Source organism: Erpetoichthys calabaricus, chromosome 12 (assembly GCF_900747795.2).
Source record: "Erpetoichthys calabaricus chromosome 12, fErpCal1.3, whole genome shotgun sequence".
NCBI lineage: Eukaryota > Metazoa > Chordata > Cladistia > Polypteriformes > Polypteridae > Erpetoichthys > Erpetoichthys calabaricus.
In genome coordinates, this window is record NC_041405.2 from 22,514,202 (window position 1) to 22,541,097 (window position 26,896).

At 39.3% G+C, this 26,896-nt stretch overlaps 1 protein-coding gene across 1 annotated transcript; it reads left to right on the forward strand.

Annotated features, from left to right (window-relative positions):
* The first annotated feature begins 1,783 nt into the window (after positions 1-1,783).
* LOC114661961 (galectin-1-like) lies at positions 1,784-26,581 on the forward strand. Its single transcript, XM_028815231.2, has 4 exons — positions 1,784-1,917; positions 16,162-16,241; positions 22,798-22,969; positions 26,168-26,581. Exons 1-4 carry the CDS (start codon positions 1,909-1,911, stop codon positions 26,312-26,314), a joined length of 408 nt encoding a protein of 135 aa, XP_028671064.1. The 5' UTR covers positions 1,784-1,908; the 3' UTR covers positions 26,315-26,581.
* The last annotated feature ends 315 nt before the right edge of the window (positions 26,582-26,896 follow it).

The window sequence follows — 26,896 nt, forward strand, 5'->3', positions numbered from 1 at the left end:
TGGATACTGATTTGCTCATCATGTTTTAGCTTGTTTTGTATCCTGTTATTGGCATCACATCTGGAGGAAACCAGGCACTGCTTATCATCTGCATGATGCCATTCCATTCAGTGAAGCATACAGTAGTGGTGTCAGCATCCATGCTGTGGGGTTGTTTTTCAGCGATGGGGACTGGAAGACTAGACAACATTGAGGCAAAGCTGAGCAGAGCAAAGTACAGAAATTTCCTTAATGAAAACCTTCTCTTGACTGGTCTGGACCTCAGACTGGGCCAAAGGTTCACCTTCCAATAGGACAATGACTGCACACACAAAGTGAAAGCAATAAAAGGATTGGCTTCAGGACAATTCTGGGAATGTTACCCTGCTAGAGCATGGACTTGAACTCAACTGAAGATGTCTTGAGAGACCTGAAATTAGTTGTGCACCAATGGTCTCCATCCAGCCTGACAGAACTTGAGAGGATCTACAAACAGAATGCAGAAAATCCCAAAATCCAAGTGTACAAAGCTTCTTGCGTCACACCTAAGGTGACTCCAGACTCTTATTATTGCTGCCAGAGGTGCTTCAACTAAGTACTGAGTAAAGGATCTGAACACTTATGTCACTATATTTCACTTTTTTATTTTTAATACATTTGTAACAAATTATAAAATCCTGTTTTTGCTTTGTCATTCTGGGGTATTGAGTGTTGCTTGATGTGATAAAAAATAATTAAATGTGCGGGGCCTCTGCCTACTTTCTGAATCCACTGTTAAGTCTTCTACTTGGGTGTCACGACCTTTCTTTCTTGATCGGTCCTCAGAAGTTACACTCATAAACACAATTTTCAAAACAGACAGGACGCCTTCACTGGCTGAGTTTAAACTTTAAATCAGTGAGATTTTAAAAAGATTCCTCAAGCCTGTCCTGCGTATGCTGTATCAGCAGCAGTGGCATTGATTTTGTTTTACACTCCAGCTAGAACCTGAACACTCTTTCTATACACTGCACCATATTTAAAGACCTGAAAGCTGACTGCAGTAGTAATGAACGTGAATAGCTGACTGCTGCCTAATTGTGAGCCTTATGTGCCTTTTAGGCACGTGGCTGTCGCTTTAGCTCTCGTACACACCCATTTTTTCTTGACATACGTGAGCATTTATCATGGCAATGCCTTGATTTTAAAATGAATAAAAATGCTATAAAATGTGACCATTTTTTCAATATGCAACGTTTCTTTTTTCAAAATATTTGAAAAGTGCATCTTGAAATTTACATAACATTCTCCAAATAACTTAATTCTGTCGCGGAGGACTAAAGCCTAATCAATAACCAAGGGCGGAGGACAGGAAAGGACAAGACAAGGCGACAGCACTGCTCACTCAGATACACAACATATAATTCTTCTTCTCATAAATAAATAATAAATAAATACTGATAGTAAGGTGTCAAAAGAAAATAAAACTTCTGTTATTATTCTAAAGAGTACATTCAATTGCCAGGCTATTGGAGTCTCGTTATCAGCGTTAACATTCTTAACAGTAACTTTTTTCAAATGCGTCTTTACACAGATTTAAAATATTTAGAAAAACTTACCATATAAAACAAAATATAAACTACAAGTCATATTTTTTAGACAATTCAGACAATTTGATGTGAGATTTTTACGTCAAAAAATAAGATGCTATTCTGTAAAGATATAGAAAACCGGCATTAAAAAGAAAGCTGTAACACAGAACCGCTAAATAGCAGAGCGACGGGCGTTGCCTCCATCTGATTGGTTAAAGCTGCTGCCCGTCACTATTTCCTAACGAATCAGCGTTCTACAAGCCCAGTCTTAAATGCAGCTGAAAGAGCAGCTGCTCCCTTTCACTTGAGACCTTCAGTGGAAAAAAAAAAGGAGAAAGAGTCTGCGCAACTGCTGGCAATGACTTCAGTGAGTATAAAACTATTTGTTTGCGATTAATATGAAACCGTTATGAAAAAGTGATCGTTATTACTTTTGGAAGCTGTCGCTAATATTTTGTGGTCATTTTGTTCTGTCGTGGTCGATTTCATTCGACCCTGATACATTAAAAGCGAGTCAGCAGTATCTTGGGTGGAAAGAAGTCGTAATAATAAAATAAAGAACATGATTTACTTTCTTTTTTTGTGTGTGTAAGAGTAGCACGCATCCTTGTCTATTTTAGGTACTCAATAGGCATTAGGTTATGGGAATGTGTATAATTTCAGTATGGCTTTTTATTGCATATTACATATGCATACAGATTTAAATAAAAAAAAAAACCTTGCAAGGTCGATTTTACTGTTTTTTAAAAGGGAGAATTTGGTTAATTTAACTCGGTGAAACTTCATAGCTTGACCAGCATCTACAGCACCTATGTGATCACCTGCCTCAGTGATTCGTTAACGACTTGTTGGCGTGTTTAACACAGAAACATTTTTCACGTCCCTGAAGTATTGTAGCGAGGCACCTCAGCATCAGTCTACAGCTTGTTCGAGACAACAGCTGGCGTCTTATAAATGTGCTGCACAACAATATTTTACATGTAATCCTAGGCATTTGTCAGTTTCAAGGAGTCACGGTAGTCCTCAGCCAATCTTCCTGGCCCACCTCTTGCACGAAATGCGAATGCCAGGCATCACCTTGGCATGCACTTTTTGTTTTGGTTGACTTTTTAAAACCTGAACTAACAGGTTTGATTAAGATCATTTTCACCTACTTTGTTTATAGCTGATAAGTAAAAAAAAAAAAGACACATTTTGATCAAAATAACAGTCAAATGCTTTACCATATCTCTTGACATGCATGTGTAAAGTCACAACTCTCTATAAGCTGCAGTGAAGGGGCTCTGCTGCTGTGATGACCCAATGCCTGTTCCATTCAGCCCACACTTTAGGCCATCTTGCTCAAGTTATTTTTATTTGCTGACTGAAATCTGGTCTTGCTGCTGATGTGCCTCTTCATGCAGTTTCACTCTTTTGAAAAAGGGCACTATTAGTCATGCACTTCCACAGAACTTCTGCTTTATTTACACATTTGAATAGGGCGACCTATGCTTGATATCACTTTACAGGAAGTTTTCAATAGCAACTAACCAAACAAATATGCATGCCCTTAAGTGTCACAAGCAGGTGAACTCCAGAGTGATGTAGGCCTGCAAAAGTCATGCAGATATTTCCTAGAGAACATTTGGAATTTAAAAAAAATAATAATTAAAACCACATTACAAAAATCAAAGTCTGACAGAAGTGCTAAAAAGAAAATTAAAAACAGACCATTTGGCTTTGAGTTGTGCTTTTGTTAAATAAAATTGCCAAAACCTCTGTTTCTTTTTCCTTAGATTCACATTTATTAAGTCACAGAAGCAGTGCCAGCTTTAATTTTTGGTATTTTTAATGCTAGAATGGCTTCTGCCTCACTGAATCATCTTCTGGAGTCCCAACCCAATGCCTAGTCGTTCTCTGTATGCTGCTTGTATGTTTCCCACTTGCCTGCGTAGGTTTTCTCCCAGCATTTCGGTTATCCATCCGTATCCCCAGATTTTTGCAGGTCCAGTTAATCGATGTTTCCAAATTGGCATGGAGTGAGTGGGCTCTGCAGGTGGACTGGCGCATAATGGTGCTAGCATTGCCAGTGGTCACACCAAACCTGAAATGGGTTTAATGTGTTTGAGAATGTAATGTTTTGTTCCAGAAGATTTTTCATGTAGATAGTTTTTATGCTTCCAAAATATTAGTAACACATTGTAGATAATTTTTAATATTTTTTTAAAATATTATTTAAAAAAATCAACTAAATTTACAAACAATGGCTTTATAGTACAGGCCCACTAATAGACTAGTTTTTGTTCTGCCTTGAGCCCATCACTGCCGGTATAAGCATTGCCTCCTCATAACTTTGCACTGAACTAAACAGGTTCAGAAAAAAAAGTTGATGAAAACTTGAAAACCTGGCCTATGTAGTGATGGAGGATTATGTTTGAAGGACGGAATCTTCCTTATAATTAAGGTGAATGGAGAATATTACATTATAATATATCCACTTGCATTGTGTAAACTGCCTTTTTGAATCTTCAAGAAATGTTATAGGAAGAACTGTCCGCAACAAAGTAATTTTGACATGTGCAGTAAATCCCCCAAATACAGCTGTCTAAAATAAATACAAAAGCAAAGTCCTGTGTAGGGCACCCAAATAACTAATACATTGATAGTCACCCTACAGGAAAAATAGGAATTGTTAAATACTATACTCATGTGTGAGGATACTTGGTGATTCCAAATTGACCCTGTGTGTGCATGCACGCATTTGTAATTGTGTGCGTGTATGTGCGTGCTCATGTGTGCAGGGCTGGTGCTCCAGGGTTAGTTCTTGCTTCCAGATGTTGCCAAAATACTAGGTTTCAGCCCCCTGTGACCCTAAATTAAATGATTTTCATAATGTTACACAAATGTTTTATTTATAATAAAATAAATATTATTATTGTTGCTATTGTATCAAATTATTATACTGTATTGTTGCTATTATAGCAAATTATTATACTGTATTATTAACAATAATAAAAAATAATTAATAATAATACATAATGACATTTATTTATTATTATAAATAACATTTTATTTAGCCTTAGTTCCTCCCTTAAACCTAATTTTTACTGTGGCTCCCTATGACAATTAATGGTAAAATAAATAAATAACGGTTCAAATTGCATACTTTGTTTTTCCTGTGCTGCTGCTATGTCTAGTGTGTGCTGGTAGTGGACAAGCAGCAGAATAATGGAAAGACTTTTTTTAAATAAATAAAAAAGAGGTGCTGAACCTTTTTATGTCCAGTTCTATTTTATATAACTCTCATTGCAGATTCAGTTTTTATGGCTTCTAGAGCTGTGTGGGTTTGATTGGTTTTATCCAGATTGGATTGTGCTTTGTTTTAATTTTTTCACTACCATGATTTAATAATTTCATTACAAAGGTTGTGTGAAACGAAAATCACCCCTCTGGGATTAACACCGTATATCAAAATCAAAATTACATATTTTTTTTTCTCTCAGAAAGCTGAAGTTTCTGATCTAGTAGGTCTGGAAGTTATTTTCTATCATATAGATTTCTTTTAGCCTTGCAGTTCTGTGTAACACTGTACGTGTACACTGGGCGGTCAGGACTTGTGCATCTCCTCTGCCGAGTCCTGTAATTTTGAGTGGGTGTGCATGTCCAATTTGTTTGTATTACCAGAGATTTCCTACCAGCTGCATTCAATTTTCTTTGAGTACTGCAAGACTTTGTGTTTTGTTTTTTTTTTTCCTTCAATATTTAAATTTGCGGCTTTACTTTCAAAATTCAGATTATGACTTTACTGTTGTCTCATCTCTGCAGCATTTACAGTTTCAAGCAGCAGCACATGATTTTTTCCATTACCTTAATTATGCCTTTTTGATGTACAACCTTGATAATTAAATTTATTTTCTTTTTTTAGATCAAAGAGTTGATTGCCAGTTTATTTCTCTGTAATACTTTCTTTGTAAGATGACTTTTACTAGTGCTATCTATAAAAGATGCTACATTGATAATAAATAACATGGTGTGTGTGAAAGAGGCCTGACTACTACCAGCATCTGAATGAATGGATGCACTCAAATCTTTACATTTTATTTGACCCGTATTCATTCTTAAAGTTCAGGCAGCTGGTTTGTGCATGATAATAAATCATTGAATGGTTTATGGACGTCTACTCTTACAATATGTATCTTTTCTTGTACAGTATTTCATCAAAGTTTCTTTGCACAAACACCTCTGCTACTTAACTGAGGAATGATCCAAAACCTCTAGTGAGCTATCAAAAGTGTATGAAATACGAGATGAATGCAGCTGTTCAAGAACTACTGCCAATTCATAAACCCTGACATAATTGCTCTCCCTAAAAATGGAAAGCACAGAATTGGAAAAACTTAGTCCTACAGTAGTTATAGCTGCCTCAGATACAAGATTCCATTTTTAAGTTGCATTTGTCATATTATGTATTCACCCATCCATCTGCTTTCTTTTTATTAAAATGCTGTCCATTAAATCAAATTTCCAGAGCCAAAGGACCATGGAAGTAGTGCCAATGCATCATAGGGCACACTTGTGTGCGCACACACACACACACACGTGTATGTATGTTGTAGAAGAAATGTGTTCCCCTAGATTCTCTGAGTCAGAAATCAAACAGGAGGAAGCTTGTTGATGCGTCTTTAATTTCCCGTCATGAAGAGGGAGCGTCCCATCACAGCAGTCTGCTAAGGGATCATGCCCTGAGCAGAAGAGTTAAGGGATGTTCCCAGAGCAAAGACACAGGCGAATATTCAATTGACAACGGAGTTTACAGAGTAGTGCTCCATTGATACTTACATACCATCTGACATTTACTCTGATTGGTTCTTTAGCTTACATACCTACAGTAAAAGTAGGGTGCTGCACTGTGTTAGCTTTAATGGAGGCAATGAGGAGTCGAGCAAAATGACACTTTTTATTGGCTAGCTGAACAGATTACAATACACTGTCCAATCTTTTGAGGCAGCAAAGAAGGGGACTTAGCTTGCAGTTGCCTGAAGATGGGAACCTTAGCGACCTTAGAAACTGGCATATTGTAATTTGATCAGTTAGCCAAAGAAGGTGTCATTGTACTTCTCATTGCATACGTACAATATATAAAAGTCTCAGTCCACTACATTTTTGTCCTTCTCAAAATTTATGTTCTGCTGTTACCCTTAATATGGAAATTGTGTATTTACAACTTTCAAGTCTTTTCTGTATATGACCTTGGCTAATTTGTTAAACCATCACCTAGAATATTTCTGTGTTTTTACCCAACAATTGCAGCAGTCTCATCATGTTATTTCTGAAGACAAATTATCTATCTATATAATCCTGCCTACTATACACTAATATCTGCCTATCTAGCCTACTACACTAAAATTAATATCTATCAAATGCATTTTTTATTCGATATGAAAGATGTTATGTAAGATATCTAAGTATCTCTTTTATATGGTCCACTTTCTCTTTTAGAATGGATACACAGAAAATTAGGAAACTCAATCTATTACAGGATGCCTTTGATATCTATTTAATATAGTCTGTCTGTCTGTCTGGTCGTCCTATTATAGGGTGCCTTTCATATTATTTGTCCTATATAGTGCCCTTTAATACTGAAGTATTTCTTTTATGTGGCGCCTTTCCTATCTATCTGTTGATCTGTCCATCTATCTGGTAAATTTTCCACCCATCCAATCTATTAAAGGGTGCCTTTCAAGTCTATCTATTCTATATAGTGCATTTCATATCTATTTCTCATTCTATTTGTCTGTCGTCTGTTTCTCTTCTCACATGCACCTCCCGAGACATTCAATTGTTTGCTTCTGACTTCTCACCCACAGGCAGACATTTTCTCTCCGTTCCCCCATACCCTGATTCCTCATTAGGTACTTGGCCACTGAGACATGCTGACTCCACACGTTCTTTTTATTGGTAGACGCCTCAGTAAAGCAAATTCAGAAAGGGACTTAATTGTTGATGCAGACATATGCCACACAAAGAATTAGTTAGCTTCCCACCAGCACCTTTCAGGTACAGTGCAAATTCTCAGATGGATAAGAAAAAACGTTGATGGAAACCCAGCAAGGTTGCCAGTCTCTTAATACAGGAGACATCTTGGTGAGGACTTGTTTGTCATTTGTAGCTGCACCGCTGGTTGTGTCAGAAGTACAAACTGAACTTTTTATGGCCTAATTCTACAGAGAAAAGTCAAAAAAGAACTGACCTGTCTAAAATTGCTCCATGTAATAATGTGATTGTGTTAATACAGTAACTGTTTTTTAATTTTTACTTTCTTTTGTAGTCCTGTTTGGCCATTTTTACTCTCGCATATAGAAGTAAATGTTACTGTTATTCAATTGGTTGAAATTGACTATTCATTCCTTAGTATCTATCTATCTATCGCAATGCATACCAAAACACTATATGCACAGTAACTATATTACACCTAAATAACTACAGTATATTACCTCTTAATTTTCTTACTGTATATTATTTATAAATAATAATATAATTAATATAGTATACCTATACATTGCTGAGCAGGACTATCGAACTGCCCTAGGGTGTTCCCCACAGAGCACAGTGGGAGAAGGAGACGGGACTCGTGGGGTCCTTGCAGATGTCAGGGGGACACGACCAACATAAAATGTTGACTGCACTTACTGGAGGGTGTCTCCTCTCGCTGAGCAGGAGGGATGTTGGTTTTAGAAGCACACCAAGGCTCATAACTTTTTTTATTTGGACCCTAACTGTTTTTAACTTATTTCAGAAATATGCATTCAATTGCATTGTAACCTCCACTTGATCATTGCTTCTTATTCTGGATTGTTTATTAAGAAGATTGCACTGCACTTTATTTCTGATTTGAACATGGTGTGGCAATAAAAGCACTGCGCATTTTTGCACAACCCTTGCTGTTCTGTGGCCTCATTGCCCGTCCTCTGTTTATAACTATGGATGTCCGGGTTCAAGAGTGATGCCAGCTGCAAGAAAACTGTGCATCACAGGATGATAAAAATTTGAGAGAGAGAGAGAGAGAGATGGAGATGCACCCACCACACGACAAACCACCTGGATTGGGACTGAGTGCAGCGGGTGACACCCCAGCACCACCAAAACAAAAAAAAAATGCACCTAATTATTTCCATGTAACATGTATAAATACATATTGCTACTTTTCATTAAACAAAAAAAAATTTTTTTGTATTAATACCAAAAACCAGAAACTCTGAAATAACAGCTTCCTTAAGGTAGGGTAGGGGCCTAATAAAGCAGAGATTGGGTGGGACAAAAGCCTGGAGCCACATGGGACCCCAGGCCTGAACTTGAAAATGCTTTATAATGCTGTAGTGTATTTCCTAATTAACAGGCAAGCTAATTAATGCTGTGGCTTGATGAGCCAGCCAGGAAATGAGATGCTAGTGGAGCAAGATCAAGAAGTTTGTTAAATAAATACGTCTATTAATTGTGCATTATAGCTAGGCTTCACCACAGAGGCTGCAAGCTATTCACAGGAAATGTTCTGTTAAAGTGTAAAGAGGTAAGCATATACATTTTTTTGAAGCACTTATTTTCAGTTTTATTTATTCATCATCTTCTTCTTTCGGCTGCTCCTTTTAGGGGTTGCCACAGCAGATGATCTTCTTCCATATCTTTCTGTCCTCTGCATCTTGCTCTGTCACACCCGTCACCTGCATGTCCTCTCTCACCACATCCATAAACTTTCACTGAGGCCTTCCTCTTTTTCTCTTCCCTGGCAGCTCTATCTTTAGCATCCTTCTCCCAATATACCCAGCATCTCTCCTCTGCACATGTCCAAACCAACACAATCTCGCCTCTCTGACTTTGTCTCACAACCATCCAATTTGAGCTGACCCTCTAATGTCCTCATTTCTAATTCTGTCCATCCTCGTCACACCATGTATTTATTTACAAAAACTCCTGGATTAGTGGCACCCAAAGCTAAGCTTGTTTAGACCGGTCCAGAATTTGAAAGAGGCCATTTAGGAAAAGCTTGGGTTGCTGCTGGAAGAGGTGTTGGTGATGCCAGCAGGATGCGCTTCACCTATGGTCTGTGTGTGGATATCGGTGTCATAGTGCAGTTACGGGGACACTGTGCTGGAAAAATAACACCATCCTTCTAATGAAACGTAAAAGTGAGGTCCTGACTTTGTGGTCATAAATGATTTCTGGGCCTCCATTAGTACTAGGGTGTTGTACTGTGTTAGCCATTATGGATGTAATGAGAAGTCAAGCAAAATGAAGAAAGGGCCTATGTTGCCTCCAAAGCTTGCATATTGTAATCTTTTTAGTTAGCCAATAGTAGGTGTCATCTAGCTTGACTTCTCATTATGGGCCTCCTTTGTAAAGTGTAGGGTGTTTCCCGATGTCCAGGCTAAATTGTCCATGACCTGGCCATTCTGGCCCTTTAATCATCTCCTTTCCCTAACTGGATAATTTGTTTTTCTCATCCTTTCACCACCTAATAGCTACCGTGTGAGTGCACTGGCTGCCATTGCATCATTCAGGTGGATGCTGCACATTGGTGGTCTACATGAAGCGGTTTGAGTAGTAAGACAAGTGTTATGTAAATGGAATGTTGTCATCTTATATGGCTAAGGCTTGTATAGCAGGGCAGAAAACAAAGGAGAGACTCGGCAGTATACATGGCTTCTTCCTAACAGACACAAAGTTAAGAGATGTGTCATGAGACTTTTACATCATTAGATTATAGCTCAGAACTGCATGGCTCCTGTGTGTATTGTGCAACTGGCTACCCCTTTTTTAGTCTTATCATATTAATACTACTGCCACAACACCTGATAGAATCTGCATTTTTATGTGTAAAATATAAATTAGTAAATTAGTATTATACACTAGGGGGTTCGCCCCCTGCTCACTTAGCTCACCAACTCCCCCGGTCTGTGCTACACTCCAGCCACTTCGTGTCTCTGCCACTAGCATGGTGAAGAGGGGGGCTGAACACATCCCATGGGTACACGGTGGCTTCTCCGAAACCCCCTCTTAAACCCCCCTTTACCTCCTCTTTGCTCGATCAGCTGCTGCTGCCGTGCCATGTGATCTGAATCTCATGCGGCGCTTTGAACATTTAAAAGCCTGTACAGCAGTTGTCCTACTCTTTTTGTCTTTTATTTCCCCAGGCGTGGTAAAATCTCTTGTCACAAAGTTTTGTCTCTTGGGAGATAAGTTCTTGATATTTTTTAGTTTAGAATTTAAAAACAGAATGATAATCTGAATCTAACAACATCACATTAAAGTTCGATAAATTCTGAAAAAGAATGATACCAAACATAGGTTTTAAAATAAGCCCGATTTTAAAGCGTGACAAGAAAACGTCGCATAAAATCGTTGCACTTTTAGGCTTAGGATTATATATATTTTATTATTATTATATAATATATATTATTATTTTTTATATATATATAATATAATATGAATCAGAATGCGTAATTAGGCCTCGAGCTGTAGTCGAAATCGCCTTTCAGGCCTCTAGAGCTTTAATCAAAGTCGCCTTTCTCTTTGAATTTTTGCGGCCGTAAATCCACCGCCTACCGTGATGTTGGGGTTGGATGTCAGTCTCGTAAGGTGTTTCGGGTAGCTGCGCAGAAGGCGACTGCGCATTCAGCTTCGGACAGACGTGAGTGAGGAGGCAGGCGAATTATGTATTAAGATATTGTATAATACATACACTAGGGGGCTTCGCTCGCCAACCCCTGTGTTTGGTTAATCGGATATACAATTTTAAAAGCTTTTTTTTTTTTTTTTTTACTTTGGAATCTTTCAATTTCATTATTTACTTTAAAGCTTCGTTAAAAATATTTGGAATTACCTTTTCTTCAAGATTGCATTGAATTTTGATTCCATTTTTGGAGACACATTGTGACAACGCAACGTATAACTGCCCATGAGTGAATATTGTTTCTGTTTCCCTAATAAATAATCCGAATTTTTCTAATGTTTATCCCTGTGATGTATTGATTGTCATAGCAAAAGCTATTCTCACGGTAAACTGTAAACATTTAATACGAATGGCATATCACAATCTCCTTTGGTGTCTGCTATTCGCGGAATATATACATTACCTTTCTTGTCACCTGTTAAAATTTACATCGCTTCTCCATGATCATAAATATACACCTGACCGAATTGTGTATTCTTTGAAATTAAAATTGTCATTGCATTAACTGTTGCAGGACCACAGATTCTCATAGCGTATGGTCCATTATTGTATAAATCCACGTTTTGTGCATTTACTGATACGAAGGCGAAAAGACTTTGTTTTCCACTCTTTGCCTTTTATTTCTGACCTCGATTTGTCTGGCTGTTTTTTCAATTACACCTGGTTCTGATTGATTACCTTTTTTTTTTTTTTTTTTTTTTTTTTTGTGGTAATGCGAACTTTACTATCTTTTTGATACTGTAGCGACTGATGTAATAAAGTGTCACAAAAGTTTTACTTGAACAATCACCGACTTTGTAACCCCAAACACAACTTTCTGGCACCCTCTCCAACCCCTCCTCCCCCAGGTCTCGCCCCCCCCTTACCACATCAATCAATACCCCTCTATCAGTCTTCCGTGCTGTACTTCGTGCTCCCTCAATCGGACCTAACAGTCACTTAAAACAAAAGAAGGATTCAACCTGGCTGGGATGCTACAATACTTTTGAATTTTACTGCTTTCATATTCTGTACCTTTCTCTGCATGTGAATCGCACCATCATTTGTTTGAGCCTTTTGAATTCCACTGCTTTCATAATCTCTTATCTGCCTTTTTTTCTTTCCAACCCTTTTGGGTCTCTTTTTTCTCCATGCTGCTTTCTTCTTTGCGTAGTCATTGATGTTTCATCTAGAATGTATTGTCCTTGTACGCTTTATATGTGCCGAGAGCACAGGATCGGTGTGTGCTATGTGCCTTTACACGACTGAGTGTTTTGATGGCCGTGCACTTATTTGATATTGTTTGAAAGTAGGGCGTGTCTTGCAAGAATCTCATGTTCCACGTCCCCACGAGACGGCCCTGGGACAATCTCTTGGAACCAAGTCTCATGTTTACGGTTCCAGCGAGACGTTCCGTGGCCAATCTCTTTTGTCTCGCGGGTCTTTTAAATGTCTTCCGAGAACTTATAATATAATGAATGTATTTTGTCTGTACACATTTACAGTGTATAGACATCAAACTATTCTTTTCTTTTGTGTTTGGAAGTATTTATATTAACAGTTTTAATTAAAATCTGTAAATTCAAGAGCAGATGCAAATATGCAATCTTTAGCAGTGCAGATAAGAAAATGACTTATATTAAACACTTTTTTTTTTATATACAAGTCGTCTTCTCTTCTCTTTTGATCTTTTTTTTTTTTTTTCCAAGATGTCCCTTGTTTCTAGAAAGTACCCCCAAGCTTTACTCCAGAATTAAACCCTGGAATATCCTGTAATCTTAATGGCTGCTCTTAGCCATTGTTAAATGAGTGTCCCTGACATCGCGTCTTGCCATACCATGTAATTGAAAAGAAAACAGGAGAGGATGTGGGAATGATTTTTATTTTTATTTTTTTTAATGTGCCACTTAATTCCACTTAAGCAATTACAGATTAAATATTTTTACCAGCTGGGCCAAAAGAAGCAGCTGTGGTTTATTCAATGATCCATTTAATTTTAATGTGTGACCACATATTTTATTCCTTCCTTCCAGCTTCATGTCCCCATTTGGGGTGATAATAAATGGTGTTTCAGCATTTATTTTGTTACAGTACCTCCATTTAATGCCCATACACCCACCCAGGCAACTTAGTCAAGGAGTGAGCTAAGAGCAAGCTGGTATGTTAGTCCTAGACGGGTACCAGCATACCAGCATGTGAAACTGCCAACTGAAGAAGACTGTTCGCAGCAACTTTTAGATAAGGAGTGCCAGTTCATGGCCTTCTCTTCTCGATCTCATGCTCCCTGTGTGTGTGTGTGTGTGTGTGTGTGTGCTGGACATGGGCTGAGGGAGTGGAAGATGGCATCATGGAGGAGGCCAGATCTGTTACTTTCTAGAAGTTACTATCACAGTCACATGCTCACAATTGGCAACAGGTTATTAATTCCTCCACCCCCAACTGGCCACAGGCAGCCTTGGCAAGATCCCATGTCCAGGAACAAAGTCAGGCTGCATACATGAGAACAAAACGGCAAATAGAAACACCAGTGATGTGTAGAGCGCTGTAATATTTCTTTAAGAATTTAAGGACTGGGCATAGAGCCAGAGCACACGGTTTCCATTTAAGGCAAATGGCCTCCAGTTGAAGTGAGCTGCCACGGAGCCGCATTAGCTGCCAGGTTGCTGGATTTGTCATTCTCTCTCTCTCTCTCTCTCTCTCTCTCTCTCTCTCCAGCTTTTATTTCTCGAGAAAGAATTTGAACTGTAGCAGCACTGTCCCATTTGCACCCACTCGTATAGGAAAATGTGATTTTTACTGCATTACTTGGCACTGATATCTTTTGACTTTCCCCAGCGTTGATCTTTTCCAGATTTATTAATGCTGGCTGTGGTTTTCATCCATGTCTTGTGTGGCTAGACAGAGCGGTAGTAAAGATTCAGAAATTCCACTGGGATTTCTCCTCATCAGCCCTAATTGATTGTGGAATCATCGGTTTACCATTAATGTGTCGCCCAACCCTTTACTGAACCAGCTTGCCCAGTCAGTATACGGGACATCTGATATTGACGCCCTGCGTCTCCCACTCATAGTGCATTTGATGAAATTCAGCCTTGTCTGTTTTAAAAATTTTGATTTCACCTGGATTTGAGGATCTATATAGGAATTCCCCCTAGACTTTTCCTAACCCTACAGTGTTATGTCCATTAAACACCATAAACATCTCTACAATCGTGACTCCTGTCTAGAAAGGTGTTCCATTCCCCATTTTTTAATTTATTTTATTTGTATACTAGCAGTCCCCCGCAGCTCTGCCCATGTCATAGTGAAACAGGACAGTGAGGAGGGCCCTGCCTGGCTCCCCACTCCTGATGTCATGCTTCCCCCTTCCCTCGGCCCACAGCCTCTCTCGGATTAGCAAGTATATATCGCTCCTGCAAGCAAACTACAATCCTTAGCACAATGAGAGAAGTCACAAAATCAACCAGAATGTTCAAGTAAATTCTAGAAAAAAGCCCAATCTAAATTAGTTGTTCTCTCGTTCATTAGCTAAGCGGAGGTAAGATATGCCCCGATGCTGGTGCGTGAGTGAGGAGGGCCCCCCTCCCCACGGCCCGCTGCATCTCTCTCGGATTTGTGCAAATAAATCGGCACTGCAAGCGAACTATGATACTTAGCGCAATGAGAGAAGTTGCAAAATCAACCAGAATGTTCAAGTAAATTATAGAAAAAAACCCGATCTAAATCCATTAAGTAGTTCTCTCGTGACAGACAGAGACAGAGACCCAGACACATGTTGGATTATAGATCGATATAGAGATAGATATAAATACTAGCCGAGGTGCCCATTCTTCATTTGGGTTTCTGGACCTGCTCACCATAAATTGAGTAATTAAAGACTGAGTTATGTCCTAGATTGGTTAGTAATTGGGGCCTAGCACTACTGCTGGTAAACTTAGTTCTTCGTGTTTTTTTTGGGTATGATGTGGGGATGGAGGAAGGGGCATTGGGATTGTGCTTCAGTTTTCATGTTGTAATTGCAGTTTGCCATTTTGGTTACAGATAATGGAAAGCCAAAAAAAGAGCGCTGTAGCTGGGGGACAGGGGACTCTAGGCTGACCTGCTTGGCCTGCTGCCACCACAACCCTCTCCAGCAAAAGTAATTTTGGGACATGACATGAGATGAGATGATGGAAAAAAAAATATTACTAGGAGTTCCCAAAATTAGAACATAGACTACAAGTTATCCCCCAGTTTAATTTCTATTTATATGTATGGATTATTAGTGCTTTGCTCGCTTCTGGATGTGCAGACGGTGCCATCTGGTAGGTCTGACTGAATTTACACAAAGCCAAGAACAATCCTGCCCCTTTTCATGCACACAGCAAGCCAGCAACAGGAGAGCAGCTGCCACAGGGGTTTTCTTTCAAACAAGAATGCTAAAGTTAGTGTTACTTGTTAATTATTTACATAAAACGTGAGCAGTAGATGATTTCATGCTCACCTCTTTGGTGACATGAAGGGAACAGATGGCAGTGCCAAGCTGTTTTTTTTTTTTTTTTTTTTTTTTTTTTAACCTCAGTTTAACATGGCGCACGATGCCCATTCCTTCCAGCTTCTTTAACTGTATATGTTTTACTTTTCCTGAATCACTTTCTAAGTAGCATAAATGATATGTTTGCACTGCATCTGAGGACCAACACACATCATATACGTGGTGACACTGGTTCAAACCACTAGGTGACTGTGATGTCAGCATGGCCATTTTGAAAGCATTCATAGGTCTTGGTTGTTTCCAAATACCTTTTGGTGGGAGAAGATAAGTAGTGGATATGAAAAGTGAACCAGGATTGGCTTGATCCAAGGTTAGTAGAAAGGCAATACACGTTTGTATTTTTATTGGGCATCTCATTCATAATTTTTTTTTTCTTCTCTATCATTTATCAGAACGTACTGATTCAGAATATGGCTTTCAAGCCTGGTCAAGTAATGAAGATTAAAGGAACTGTTGCTGAGGAGACTTGCAGGTGAGCTTCTTCCCCATCTCCCCCCCCAATAAAAACCCATAGCCTTATGATACTGTTGCAAATTTTTGTGCTTTGATTAATATCTGTGTGTGTGTACGTGTGTCTGTGTGTGTGTGTATGGAGTAGTCGCTCTGGTCAGCTCAACCACAGCCACTAGATGGCGCTTGCATGCACCTCACTACGAAAGACCAATGTGCAGCAAATGGTGCCGCACAACGACAGTGTGACACAACTCACACAGATGTCGAAAGGAAGCAAACGCCTCAGCTCAGCAACGTGCAAGTGAAACACCTCGGCAATGGAGAGCGAGGCTTGAGGTTTTCACTAAAAACATTGTCTATCTAGAGGTATCTTCTCGAGACAAAGACTAATAGGACTTGTATACCAGCGATACGGCTAAGATATGGTATTGCCAGTGGGGCAGCGAGCACAAGGTGGGTCCAGTATTTCAGCAGTGACATTAAGTTTATTGAATTAACAGAAAATATGCAATATGCATCATAACAAAATTAGACAGGTGCATAAATTTGGGTACCCCAACAGGGATATGACATCAATACTTAGTTGAGCCTCCTTTTGCAAATCTAACAGCCTCTAGACACCTCCTATAGCCTTGGATGAGTGTCTGGATTCTGGATGGAGGTATTGTTGACCATTCTTCATACAAAATCTCTCCAGTTGAATTTGATGGCTGCCGAGCATGGACAGCCTGCTTCAAATCATCCCATAGATTTTCGATGATATTCAAGTCAGGGGACTGACGGCCATTCCAGAACATTGTACTTCTCCCTCTGCATGAATGCCTTTGTAGATTTCGAACTGTGTTTTGGGTCATTGTGTTTTTGGAATATCCAACCCCTGCGCAACTTCGTGATTGATGCTTGAACATTATCCTGAAGAATTTGTTGCTATTGGGTTGAATTCATCCGACCCTCGACTTTAACAAGAGCCTCAGTCTCTGAACTAGCCACACAGTCCCACAGCATGATGCAACCTCCACCAAATTTGACAGTAGGTAGCAGGTGTTTATCTTGGAATGTGGTGTTCTTCTTCCGCCAAGCAAAGTACTTTTTGTTCTCACCAAATAACTCAATTTTTGTCTCATCAGTCCAAAGCACTTTTTTCCAAAATGAATCTGGCTTGTCTAAATGAGCATTGGCATACAACAAGCGACTCTGTTTGTGGCGTGAGCGCAGAAAGGGCTTCTTTCTCATCACCCTGCCATACAGATGTTCTTTGTGCAAATTGCGCTGAATTGTAGAACGATGTACAGATACACCATCTGCAGCAAGATGTTCTTGCAGGTCTTTGGAGGTGATCTGTGGGTTGTCTGTAATCATTCTCACAATCCTGCTCATATGCCACTCCTTTATTTTTCTATGGCCTGCCAGACCTGCTGGGTTTAACAGCAACTGTGCCTGTAGCCTTCCATCTCCTGATTCCATTCCTTACAGTTGAAACTGACAGTTTAAACATGAGAGGTTTTTTTTTTTTTTTTTTTGTAGCCTTCCCCTAAACCATGAGACTCAACAATCTGGTTTCAGATCTTTTGAGAGTTGCTTTGTGGATCCTATGCTGTCACTCTTTAGAGGAGAGTCAAAGGGAAGGACAACTTGCAATTGACCACCTTAAATACCTTTATAGCTCACGATTGGACACATCTGTCTATGAAGTTCAAGGCTTAGCGAGCTCATCCAACCAATTTGGTGTTGCAAGTAATCAGCATTGAGCAGTGACAGGCATTCAAATCAGCAAAATTACAAGGAGACCCAAATTTTTGCCCAGCCAGTTTTTCAGATTTGATTTAATGTCATAAAACTAAATACTGCTTCACTAAAAATCTTTGTTCGGAAAACACCCCAGTACTCAGATGTTACTAGGAAATGAAAGACATACATACCACTGTTATCTTTATTGTTGAAAGTAGAGTCAATTATTATGCAGGCTGAGAGGGGTTCCCAAACTTTTTCATATAACTGTAGTAAAAATGCTAGGGAGTCTTTGGGTTGTTTTTGTCCCAAAGACCACACACAGCTAGTCATCCATAATCATCATCATCCTCATCATTGCTGTCGTGTGTTTACAGGCTGCTATTCCCATTTAACCTGGGTAAGCTTGTACCATGAATTCATCATCTCCAGGCATGTTTATTCTGTGTGTCTTTCATGGTTGGCACTTACTACCTCCTTCAAGGTTTTCTTCAGCCTTCCTTTGGGCTGGGTTCTGCTAACTTGCAAGGTCATTTCTCCTGCAAGATCTTCAGCATCGAACAAACTAAATTTCACAACTCGTTCTGTGCTCTCAGTGACACACCCGCCAACCAGTTTGGCATCCTCCTCTCCGTTCGCTGCACTACCATGACTGCCTCTCCTTTCACAGGCCATGTCTCATACATGTGCGGCCTGGCTGACCACTCGCATTCTTTGTGTAATTTTTTTTTTAGAGAACCTCCTTATGTTAGATGTATTTCAGTCTGATTTCCTGCTGCTAGGCCTTCATTTGGAGAGATTTGACTTTTTCCATTTTGGCTCCTGGCAGTTTTGAAGACTGAAGACATAGAAGCAAAACCGATTCTGAAAACATTGCCTTGTGTTTTGAGGCTTTTGAGCCTAAGGCTAGGTCCAGTATCGATTTAATACTGGCTGTCGGCTATCTGGACAGTACCTCTTGCCCCATTTCAACCATGAATCGTGTCTTCTGAAGTGAATCCAATCACTTTCAAAACTCACTTGGCATTTATTTCAGGGCTGTGGGGCAGGAGCACCCTCTGGCAGCATTTCTTTCACATGTGGCAAGAAAATACCAATTGCATTCAAAGAAACCGATGTTAAATTTTGTACAGGTCTAAGTGGCCTATTGTACAGGGCTTATGTCGTACTAATATCATCAAGACTTTAGTACTGCTTTTATTTGCAGAGAATCGACAAATTTCTTGTATAATTACAGATAAGAACACATTCAAGGTCAAAAAATAAACATCAGGGTTCTGTATGTCTAAGTAACTTGTAACTGAATTTGTGCTCCCTAAATATGTTATGAGCATTAGAGTGTAATGTAAATCCTGATGTCCTTCGGCCTCAAACTGCCACTAAGATTGCAAAGAGAAGGTGCTGACAAACACTCTGTAATCTAAAATCTGACAAGAGTTATACGTTCAAGCAGTCGGATTACAGGACACTACCAAAATGCACTTGCAGAGTTTTTTAAAATGTTACATTTGACTCTCATTTCAGCACATTTATCCAAAGCAATGGCCAAATCTCAAATCCGCTATTTGTGACACTAGCACACGAGTTCACTTGTTTGTTTAAACTAGTGGGCCGGTGCTGGGGATTAAACTAGCAACTTTGAGCATTACAGTTTGATGTTTTAATGTGTCTTATTTATATAGTGAGACATTATAGAGCGGTTTCATAGTAGGGCAGCATTGAGATGAAGAAGTCGATTATAGTTTCTCTCGATTTTGACTGTTACAGGCACATATGGAAAATGAGGACAATTAACCTAGAAACAACGTAAAGTATGTCAACAAGTTCTCAGGGATGGGATATTTGTCCCTAACTTCTTTTGTATAAGCCAGGGGTCTCCAAGTAGCTCGCAACCCCTTTCCAAGTAGCTCAACAAAGGGCTAGTGAATCCTACATAAATTTGAAAACTTGATTAGTCAAATTAGGGGTGGGGCGATCTTTCCAAAAAATCATATCCCGATCCATTATCTGAATTGCAATCTCTTTTCAATGTGGCATACACTTAAGAGAATTCCCGGATTCAAACTCAAGACCTAAGTAACAATTTATTTTAAATATCGAACAAAGTTGAATTCAATTGTTCCCTCATTAACTAGCTAAGTGGAGTTGAAGTACATGCCCCAAAGGTGGCGGGTGAGTGAGGAGAGCCCCGACTGTCCTCCACCAAAGGCCCACTGCGTGTTTCATGGATTTGTGCAAATAAATTGGTACCGCAAGCGAAATATGATACATTACAATACAATCCGGAAAGTATTCACAGCGCATCACTTTTTCCACATTTTGTTATGTTACAGCCTTATTCCAAAATGGATTAAATACATTTTTTTCCTCAGAATTCTACACATAACACCCCATAATGACAACGTGAAAAAAAGTTTACTTGAGGTTTTTGCAGATTTATTAAAAATAAAAAAATTGAGAAATCCCATGTACATAAGTATTCACAGCCTTTGCTCAATACTTTGTCGATGCACCTTTGGCAGCAATTACAGCCTCAAGTCTTCTTGAATATGATGCCACAAGCTTGGCACACCTACCCTTGGCCAGTTTCGCCCATTCCTCTTTGCAGCACCTCTCAAGCTCCATCAGGTTGGATGGGAAGCGTCGGTGCACAGCCATTTTAAGATCTCTCCAGAGATGTTCAATCAGATTCAAGTCTGGGCTCTGGCTGGGCCACTCAAGGACATTCACAGAGTTGTCCTGAAGCCACTCCTTTGATATCTTGGCTGTGTGCTTAGGGTCGTTGTCCTGCTGAAAGATGAACCGTCGCCCCAGTCTGAGGTCAAGAGTGCTCTGGAGCAGGTTTTCATCCAGGATGTGTCTGTACATTGCTGCAGTCATCTTTTCCTTTATCCTGACTAGTCTCCCAGTTCCTGCCGCTGAAAAACATCCCCACAGCATAATGCTGCCACCACCATACTTCACTGTAGGGATGGTGCCAGGTTTCCTCCAAAGTGACGCCTGGCATTCACACCAAAGAGTTCAATCTTTGTCTCATCAGACCAGAGAATTTTCTTTCCCATGGTCTGAGAGTCCTTTAGGTGCCTTTTGGCAAACTCCAGGCAGGCTGCCATGTGCCTTTTACTAAGGAGTGGCTTCCGTCTGGCCACTCTACCATACAGGCCTGATTGGTGGATTGCTGCAGAGACGGTTGTCCTTCTGGAAGGTTCTCCTCTCTCCACAGAGGACCTCTGGAGCTCTGACAGAGTGACCATCGGGTTCTTGGTCACCTCCCTGACTAAGGCCCTTCTCCCCCGATCGCTCAGTTTAGATGGCCGGCCAGCTCTAGGAAGAGTCCTGGTGGTTTCGAACTTCTTCCACTTATGGATGATGGAGGCCACTGTGCTCATTGGGACCAGCTCTAGGAAGAGTCCTGGTGGTTTCGAACTTCTTCCACTTATGGATGATGGAGGCCACTGTGCTCATTGGGACCTTCAAAGCAGCAGAAATTTTTCTGTAACCTTCCCCAGATTTGCGCCTCGAGACAATCCTGTCTCGGAGGTCTACAGACAATTCCTTTGACTTCATGCTTGGTTTGTGCTCTGACATGAACTGTCAACTGTGGGACCTTATATAGACAGGTGTGTGCCTTTCCAAATCATGTCCAACCAACTGAATTTACCACAGGTGGACTCCAATGAAGCTGCAGAAACATCTCAAGGATGATCAGGGGAAACAGGATGCACCTGAGCTCAATTTTGAGCTTCACGGCAAAGGCTGTGAATACTTATGTACATGTGCTTTCTCAGTTTTTTTTATTTTTAATAAATTTGCAAAAATCTCAAGTAAACTTTTTCACGTTGTCATTATGGGGTGTTGTGTGTAGAATTCTGAGGAAAAAAATTAATCCATTTTGGAATAAGGCTGTAACATAACAAAATGTGGAAAAAGTGATGCGCTGTGAATACTTTCCGGATGCACTGTAGCGAAGTGAGAGAAGTTGCGAAATCAGCCGGAATGTTCAAGCAAATTATAGAAACCCAATCTAAATCCGTTAAGTAGTTCTCTTGTTTAAAGCAGACAGACATACAGACATTGGATCTTATATATTATATATTAGTAAACCTTCAAAATAATGTGCAGGTAAAGTCCCAGCATTTCTGGAGCTTAGTAGAGCCAGATAACTATAAGAATCTTCACCAAGCAGCTCTGAAAATGTCTGCTTTGTTTGGGTCTCCATACCTCTGTGAGTCTGACATGAATGTCATGAAATCAAAGTTCAGAACAAGACTGACAGACGGACATTGAAATGACTCCATAAGAGTGAACCTCAGTGGCTCCACTCCACCATACACCTCGGTGCCAGTCATCTGACTCACTAAAAAACACAAATCACATGCGACTGGACCTGTGAATAAAGTGACACAGTGACGTGTGCCAAAATGACAAACAAATAAGTCCTATCTGTGTATTTGGAATTGCATTGTTTTGTTCTGACAGCATTCATGTTTTAATTCAGTAGTGTGAGATACACTAGAAAATGCATACAGACGTACAAAATGCACTTGCAGGTGAACTAAATTTTTTGTGATGTTTTAATGCAAAATGTGAGTTGTGGATACCAACATTTTGTAAATTTTCAGGCAAAACAAACTTATTCAGTTTGTTTGGGTTGAAATAAGCTATGAGAATAAACGTTAGAAAACATGAGTAGCTCTTGGCCATTTTCATTTTGTAAAAGTAGCTCTCTGAGACCCCTAGTATAAGCCATTGGCCCAGTGTAAAGGGCGTGGGAACACAGATGTGGTGAATGGATTAGAGAAAATGAAATTGTCTTAAACTTAAGTTTTCTTATTTTTTTCTTTCAGCTTTGCTTTCAATCTGGGAAAAGATAGCCAGGAATATTCCTTACACTTTAATCCACGGTTTAATGAGCATGGAGACTCCCAGACCATTGTGTGCAACTCGATGTCCGATGGAGTCTGGGGTGAAGAACACCGGGACAGTGAGTTCCCTTTTGAACTGGGCAAGGAGACCAAGGTGGGTTGGGTGTTTCTGGTCTGGTGCTGTTACATCTGTGCAGTTGATTTAATTCTAAGACACTAAGCACTAAGAACACCTTTAAGTGTTCATTGAGGTCATCTTCTGTCGTAGCAAATTCTCTGAGCTGATCATTAGCCTTTTATCTAAGGACCCATGTATGAAGATTCAAAAGTTGACTATTTTATAACAGAATTGTCGAAACATTTCTCAATTAATCAAAGCAGGATTTAAGGAATGTAGTTATAACAAAGCTAAAGGTGCTCCTTCAGTGCAGCAGTTTATTATAAAACATTCAAATATTTGGGCAATCAACACAAACGTTTTTATAACTGTTGCTTGGATCATTTTTTTACATTCTCGTATACGAAGTATAGGGAACGTATTGTAATCATCCAAAAATGTGATGTCGAGATTTTAACTGTTTTAGACCTCCCTGACTTTCTCGCATATGAAGTATAGGGAAAGTATTGAAATTGTCCAGAAATTCCATTTTGAGATATTGAATCTCGAAGTTTTAAACCTCCCTAATTTTCTCGTATACGAAGCATAGAGAAAGTATTAGAATCATCCAAAAATTAAAGGTTGAGATTTTGATGAATCTCAACATTTTGGACCTCCCGAGTCCAAAAGTACCATTTTTGGAAGTGTATGTGTATGCGTGTGCGTGTGCGTGTGCGTGTGCGTGTGTGTGTGTGTGTGTGTGTGTGTAAACACGATAACTTGAGTATGCTTTCACTTCAGTCAACCAAATTTTGCATACAAGTATGAGGTACAAAATGTAGATTTCTATCAATGTTTGGACTTATTTCTGCTAACCGGAAGTGGTACTTTATTTTTTATTCATGCAACAGTCCAATTTTATTCAACTTTACTTTTATAATAATTGTTCAATATATTGATTTTGATTTGTTGTTGATGGTTCTTTAATGTACATAATATAAAAATATAATCCTTCTGGTTTACTCCTCAAATATCCATTCCCATATCTGAGCATACCAGAAAGTCTAGGAGAGACCACTCCTGATTTTTTTTTTTTTTTTTAATTTTATTTAAATTTCTTGTAAAAATATGTGCCTCTTGTCGACTATTGACAATGACTATTGATATTGTTGTCATTTTCTAACTCACTTGTGAGTTGATCAGTCATGTTCATACCTTTTCAGTTGGCCAACATTTCTAAAAATCCTTTTTTTGCATTAGTGTTAATTGATATTCTAATTTTCCGAGATACTGAATTTGGGACTTTCATTAGTTGTCAGTTATAATCATCAAAATTAAAAGAAATAAACATTTGATTAAACATCAGTCTGTGTGTAATGAATGAATCTAATATACAAGTTTCACTTTTTGAATGGAATTACTGAAATAAATCAACTTTGTCATGATATTCTAATTTTATGACCAGCACCTGTATTTGAGGAGTTTTATTTAATACGTAATACGTGCTCTGATTGGGTAGCTTCTCAGCCATCTGCCAATAGCGTCCCTTGTATGAAATCAACAGGGCAAGCCAACTGAGGAAGCATGTACCACAAATTAAAAGACCCATTGTCCACTGAAACCCACGAACCAGCGAAAAATCCGCAATATATATTTAAATATGCTTACATATAAAATCCGTGATAGAGTGAAGCCGCGAAAGTCGAAGCGCGATATAGCGAGGGATTACTGTATATCTATGGTGTGCGGACGTCACTGGATAGTGTGTAAACAATACAGTGATGAGTAGCAGACAATCGGGTAAACAGTAGGATTGTTAGTTACATCACAGATTACAACTCGTATTTTTGTCAACGAAAAAGCATCTTTTCGTGTATTTCAACACAGGTAACATTTTCAAGCACTGATTTGAAGATCTTTGAGTCCTGAATTTATTGTGCAATGTTCTAGTTTACGTGAACTTCGTTGGTGCTGCTGAAAACTGAAATGTACTGACCTCTATTGGGGCATGCTGTCACATGTCACATGCGTCAAATTCCGTAAAAACAAGACTTCATTTTCATCTTCCCAGAAAAGGATGAAATATGGGAGCATGACGCCACTAATATCATCCTGTCCCCAATCGTGTTGGTGGAACTGCCAGAAGCAGCAAGCAGTTTAAGTTTCATTATGGATTGCTGTGCAGTTATGGTGCTAACATAGGCCTGGACTAGACCTGTAACAGTGAGCAGCCTATGACTGTAAAATTGTTTTGTTACAGGAACATGATGTTGCAACGGAGTTAGTCTGTAGTAGTTTGTATGTTCTAAAGGCCTACTTGATGACAGCTTTAACTATTCGTGACAACAAGCCCCTGGGGTATGTTATCACATCTTAAGTGTCCCGGTTTAAATTAGTTTATTACATACTAAGTATCCGTTGATAATGGTTGTCATTTTGTATCTGTTTAATGGTAATTTACCTAATCAATGCAGGCCTTTGCATGGCAATAACTTTATATTTGACCCATCCACAGCTGACTAAGTAAAACTTGAGACAACTTGCCCCGTCTTCCCCTACATTAGAAGTGATTAGAAAGGATGAAGGGGGTTTAAAATATGCAAGGTTGGGGTTGGTGGTTCCCTTTTGGGGAAGGGCTCTACCTATATTTTAAGTACATGTTTGTGTAAGCAACGGGCATAAAAATGGTTTGAGTTGTACTGTTTTTGTATATGGTCTTAATGAATTTATGTCAAAATGGGTGACCTCTCCATTTAAGTGAGTGAATCTTTGCACATCGAGTAGTAGAAGTGATGCCACCACTTGCACTGAAAAAAAGAAATGTGCCTCTCGCTTAGCAGGGCCGAGTGAGTTGGTGAGTATGAGTAAAGAAAATGAATGCGTGTCACAAATATTTCACTTTAGATTGATTTTTACAAAATGTGTATAACACATATGAAGTTGCAGTGGCTTCTTTTATACTTCCTCATATTCTAATTTACTTTCCATCTTAATGGTACGCAGAACAACATCTGTGTGTATCTGGCATCCTCTGGTGGCAAAGATCTGTCACTACATGTGTGTCTTTGTGAAAACATTGCTGAAAAAACCAAAGATGTCCTAGAAGGCTTTCTTTCTTCCTTGTAAGCGGAAGAAAAGGGACCCGTTACTCTTGCTGGAGGGAAGCAGGTTGTCCCATTCCACGAATCTGCAGTTTTCCATTGCTGTTGAAATGATCAGAGTGAAAATAAAAACCTGTTTTCTGTCTTCATGCAGGTATACATCACTTACCAAAATGATGCCTTTGAGATCAAACTCACCAATGACCACGTCGTCAAGTTTCCCAATCGCTATGGCAACCAAACATTGAATCACCTGGCCGTGGATGGCGGTTTCAAGATGATCTCATTCAAGGTCCTGTGAGAAGGACGGCAGTGTGTCTTCATCTTGAAAAGTGAAGCACTTGTATGCATTGGTGAAGTATTAATGGCCAAGTTAGTGCCTTACAGATGTGGCCACCTGCTCTTGTTGAAATGCTGATGAATCAATTTGAAAATTCCTCTCAAGATAGCGTAATCAAGACTTTACTCCTTTCCCCTTGCTCTAGTAAAGCTAACAGTTCCCAAAGAGATGGAACTTTACAGTAAGAGTTGTTGGAAGCAATGCAATTAATAAAAATTGACATTCGAACATGTATTGTGAATTCTTGATTAGGGGTTGCCTCTCTCCTTGGCTGTATAATTAGATGCCTGATCAGGTTCTGGTTACTGGGTCTTACCAATAATTCAATCCTAGCCGTGTATATTACCCCTAAATAAGAAACCTCACATCTGAGCTCTGTTGCACCCTTAACAGTTTCTGCTTGGTACCAAAATTTCTTTTAACATTTTGATTTTTTTTATTAAAATCCAGTAGCATTCCATACAAGCAAGTCAAGTTTAATTAAAATCAACCCCAACCCCCATGAGAAAGAGAGCTAGACCAACAGAGTAAAACTTTAATAGT

Bases quoted from the DNA above. Each gene is read 5' to 3' on its own strand.
- LOC114661961 (XM_028815231.2), top strand. The intron at 16,242-22,797 runs GTGAGCTTCTTC...TTTTTCTTTCAG, and splicing joins GTTGCTGAGGAGACTTGCAG to CTTTGCTTTCAATCTGGGAA. The intron at 22,970-26,167 runs GTGGGTTGGGTG...GTCTTCATGCAG, and splicing joins AACTGGGCAAGGAGACCAAG to GTATACATCACTTACCAAAA.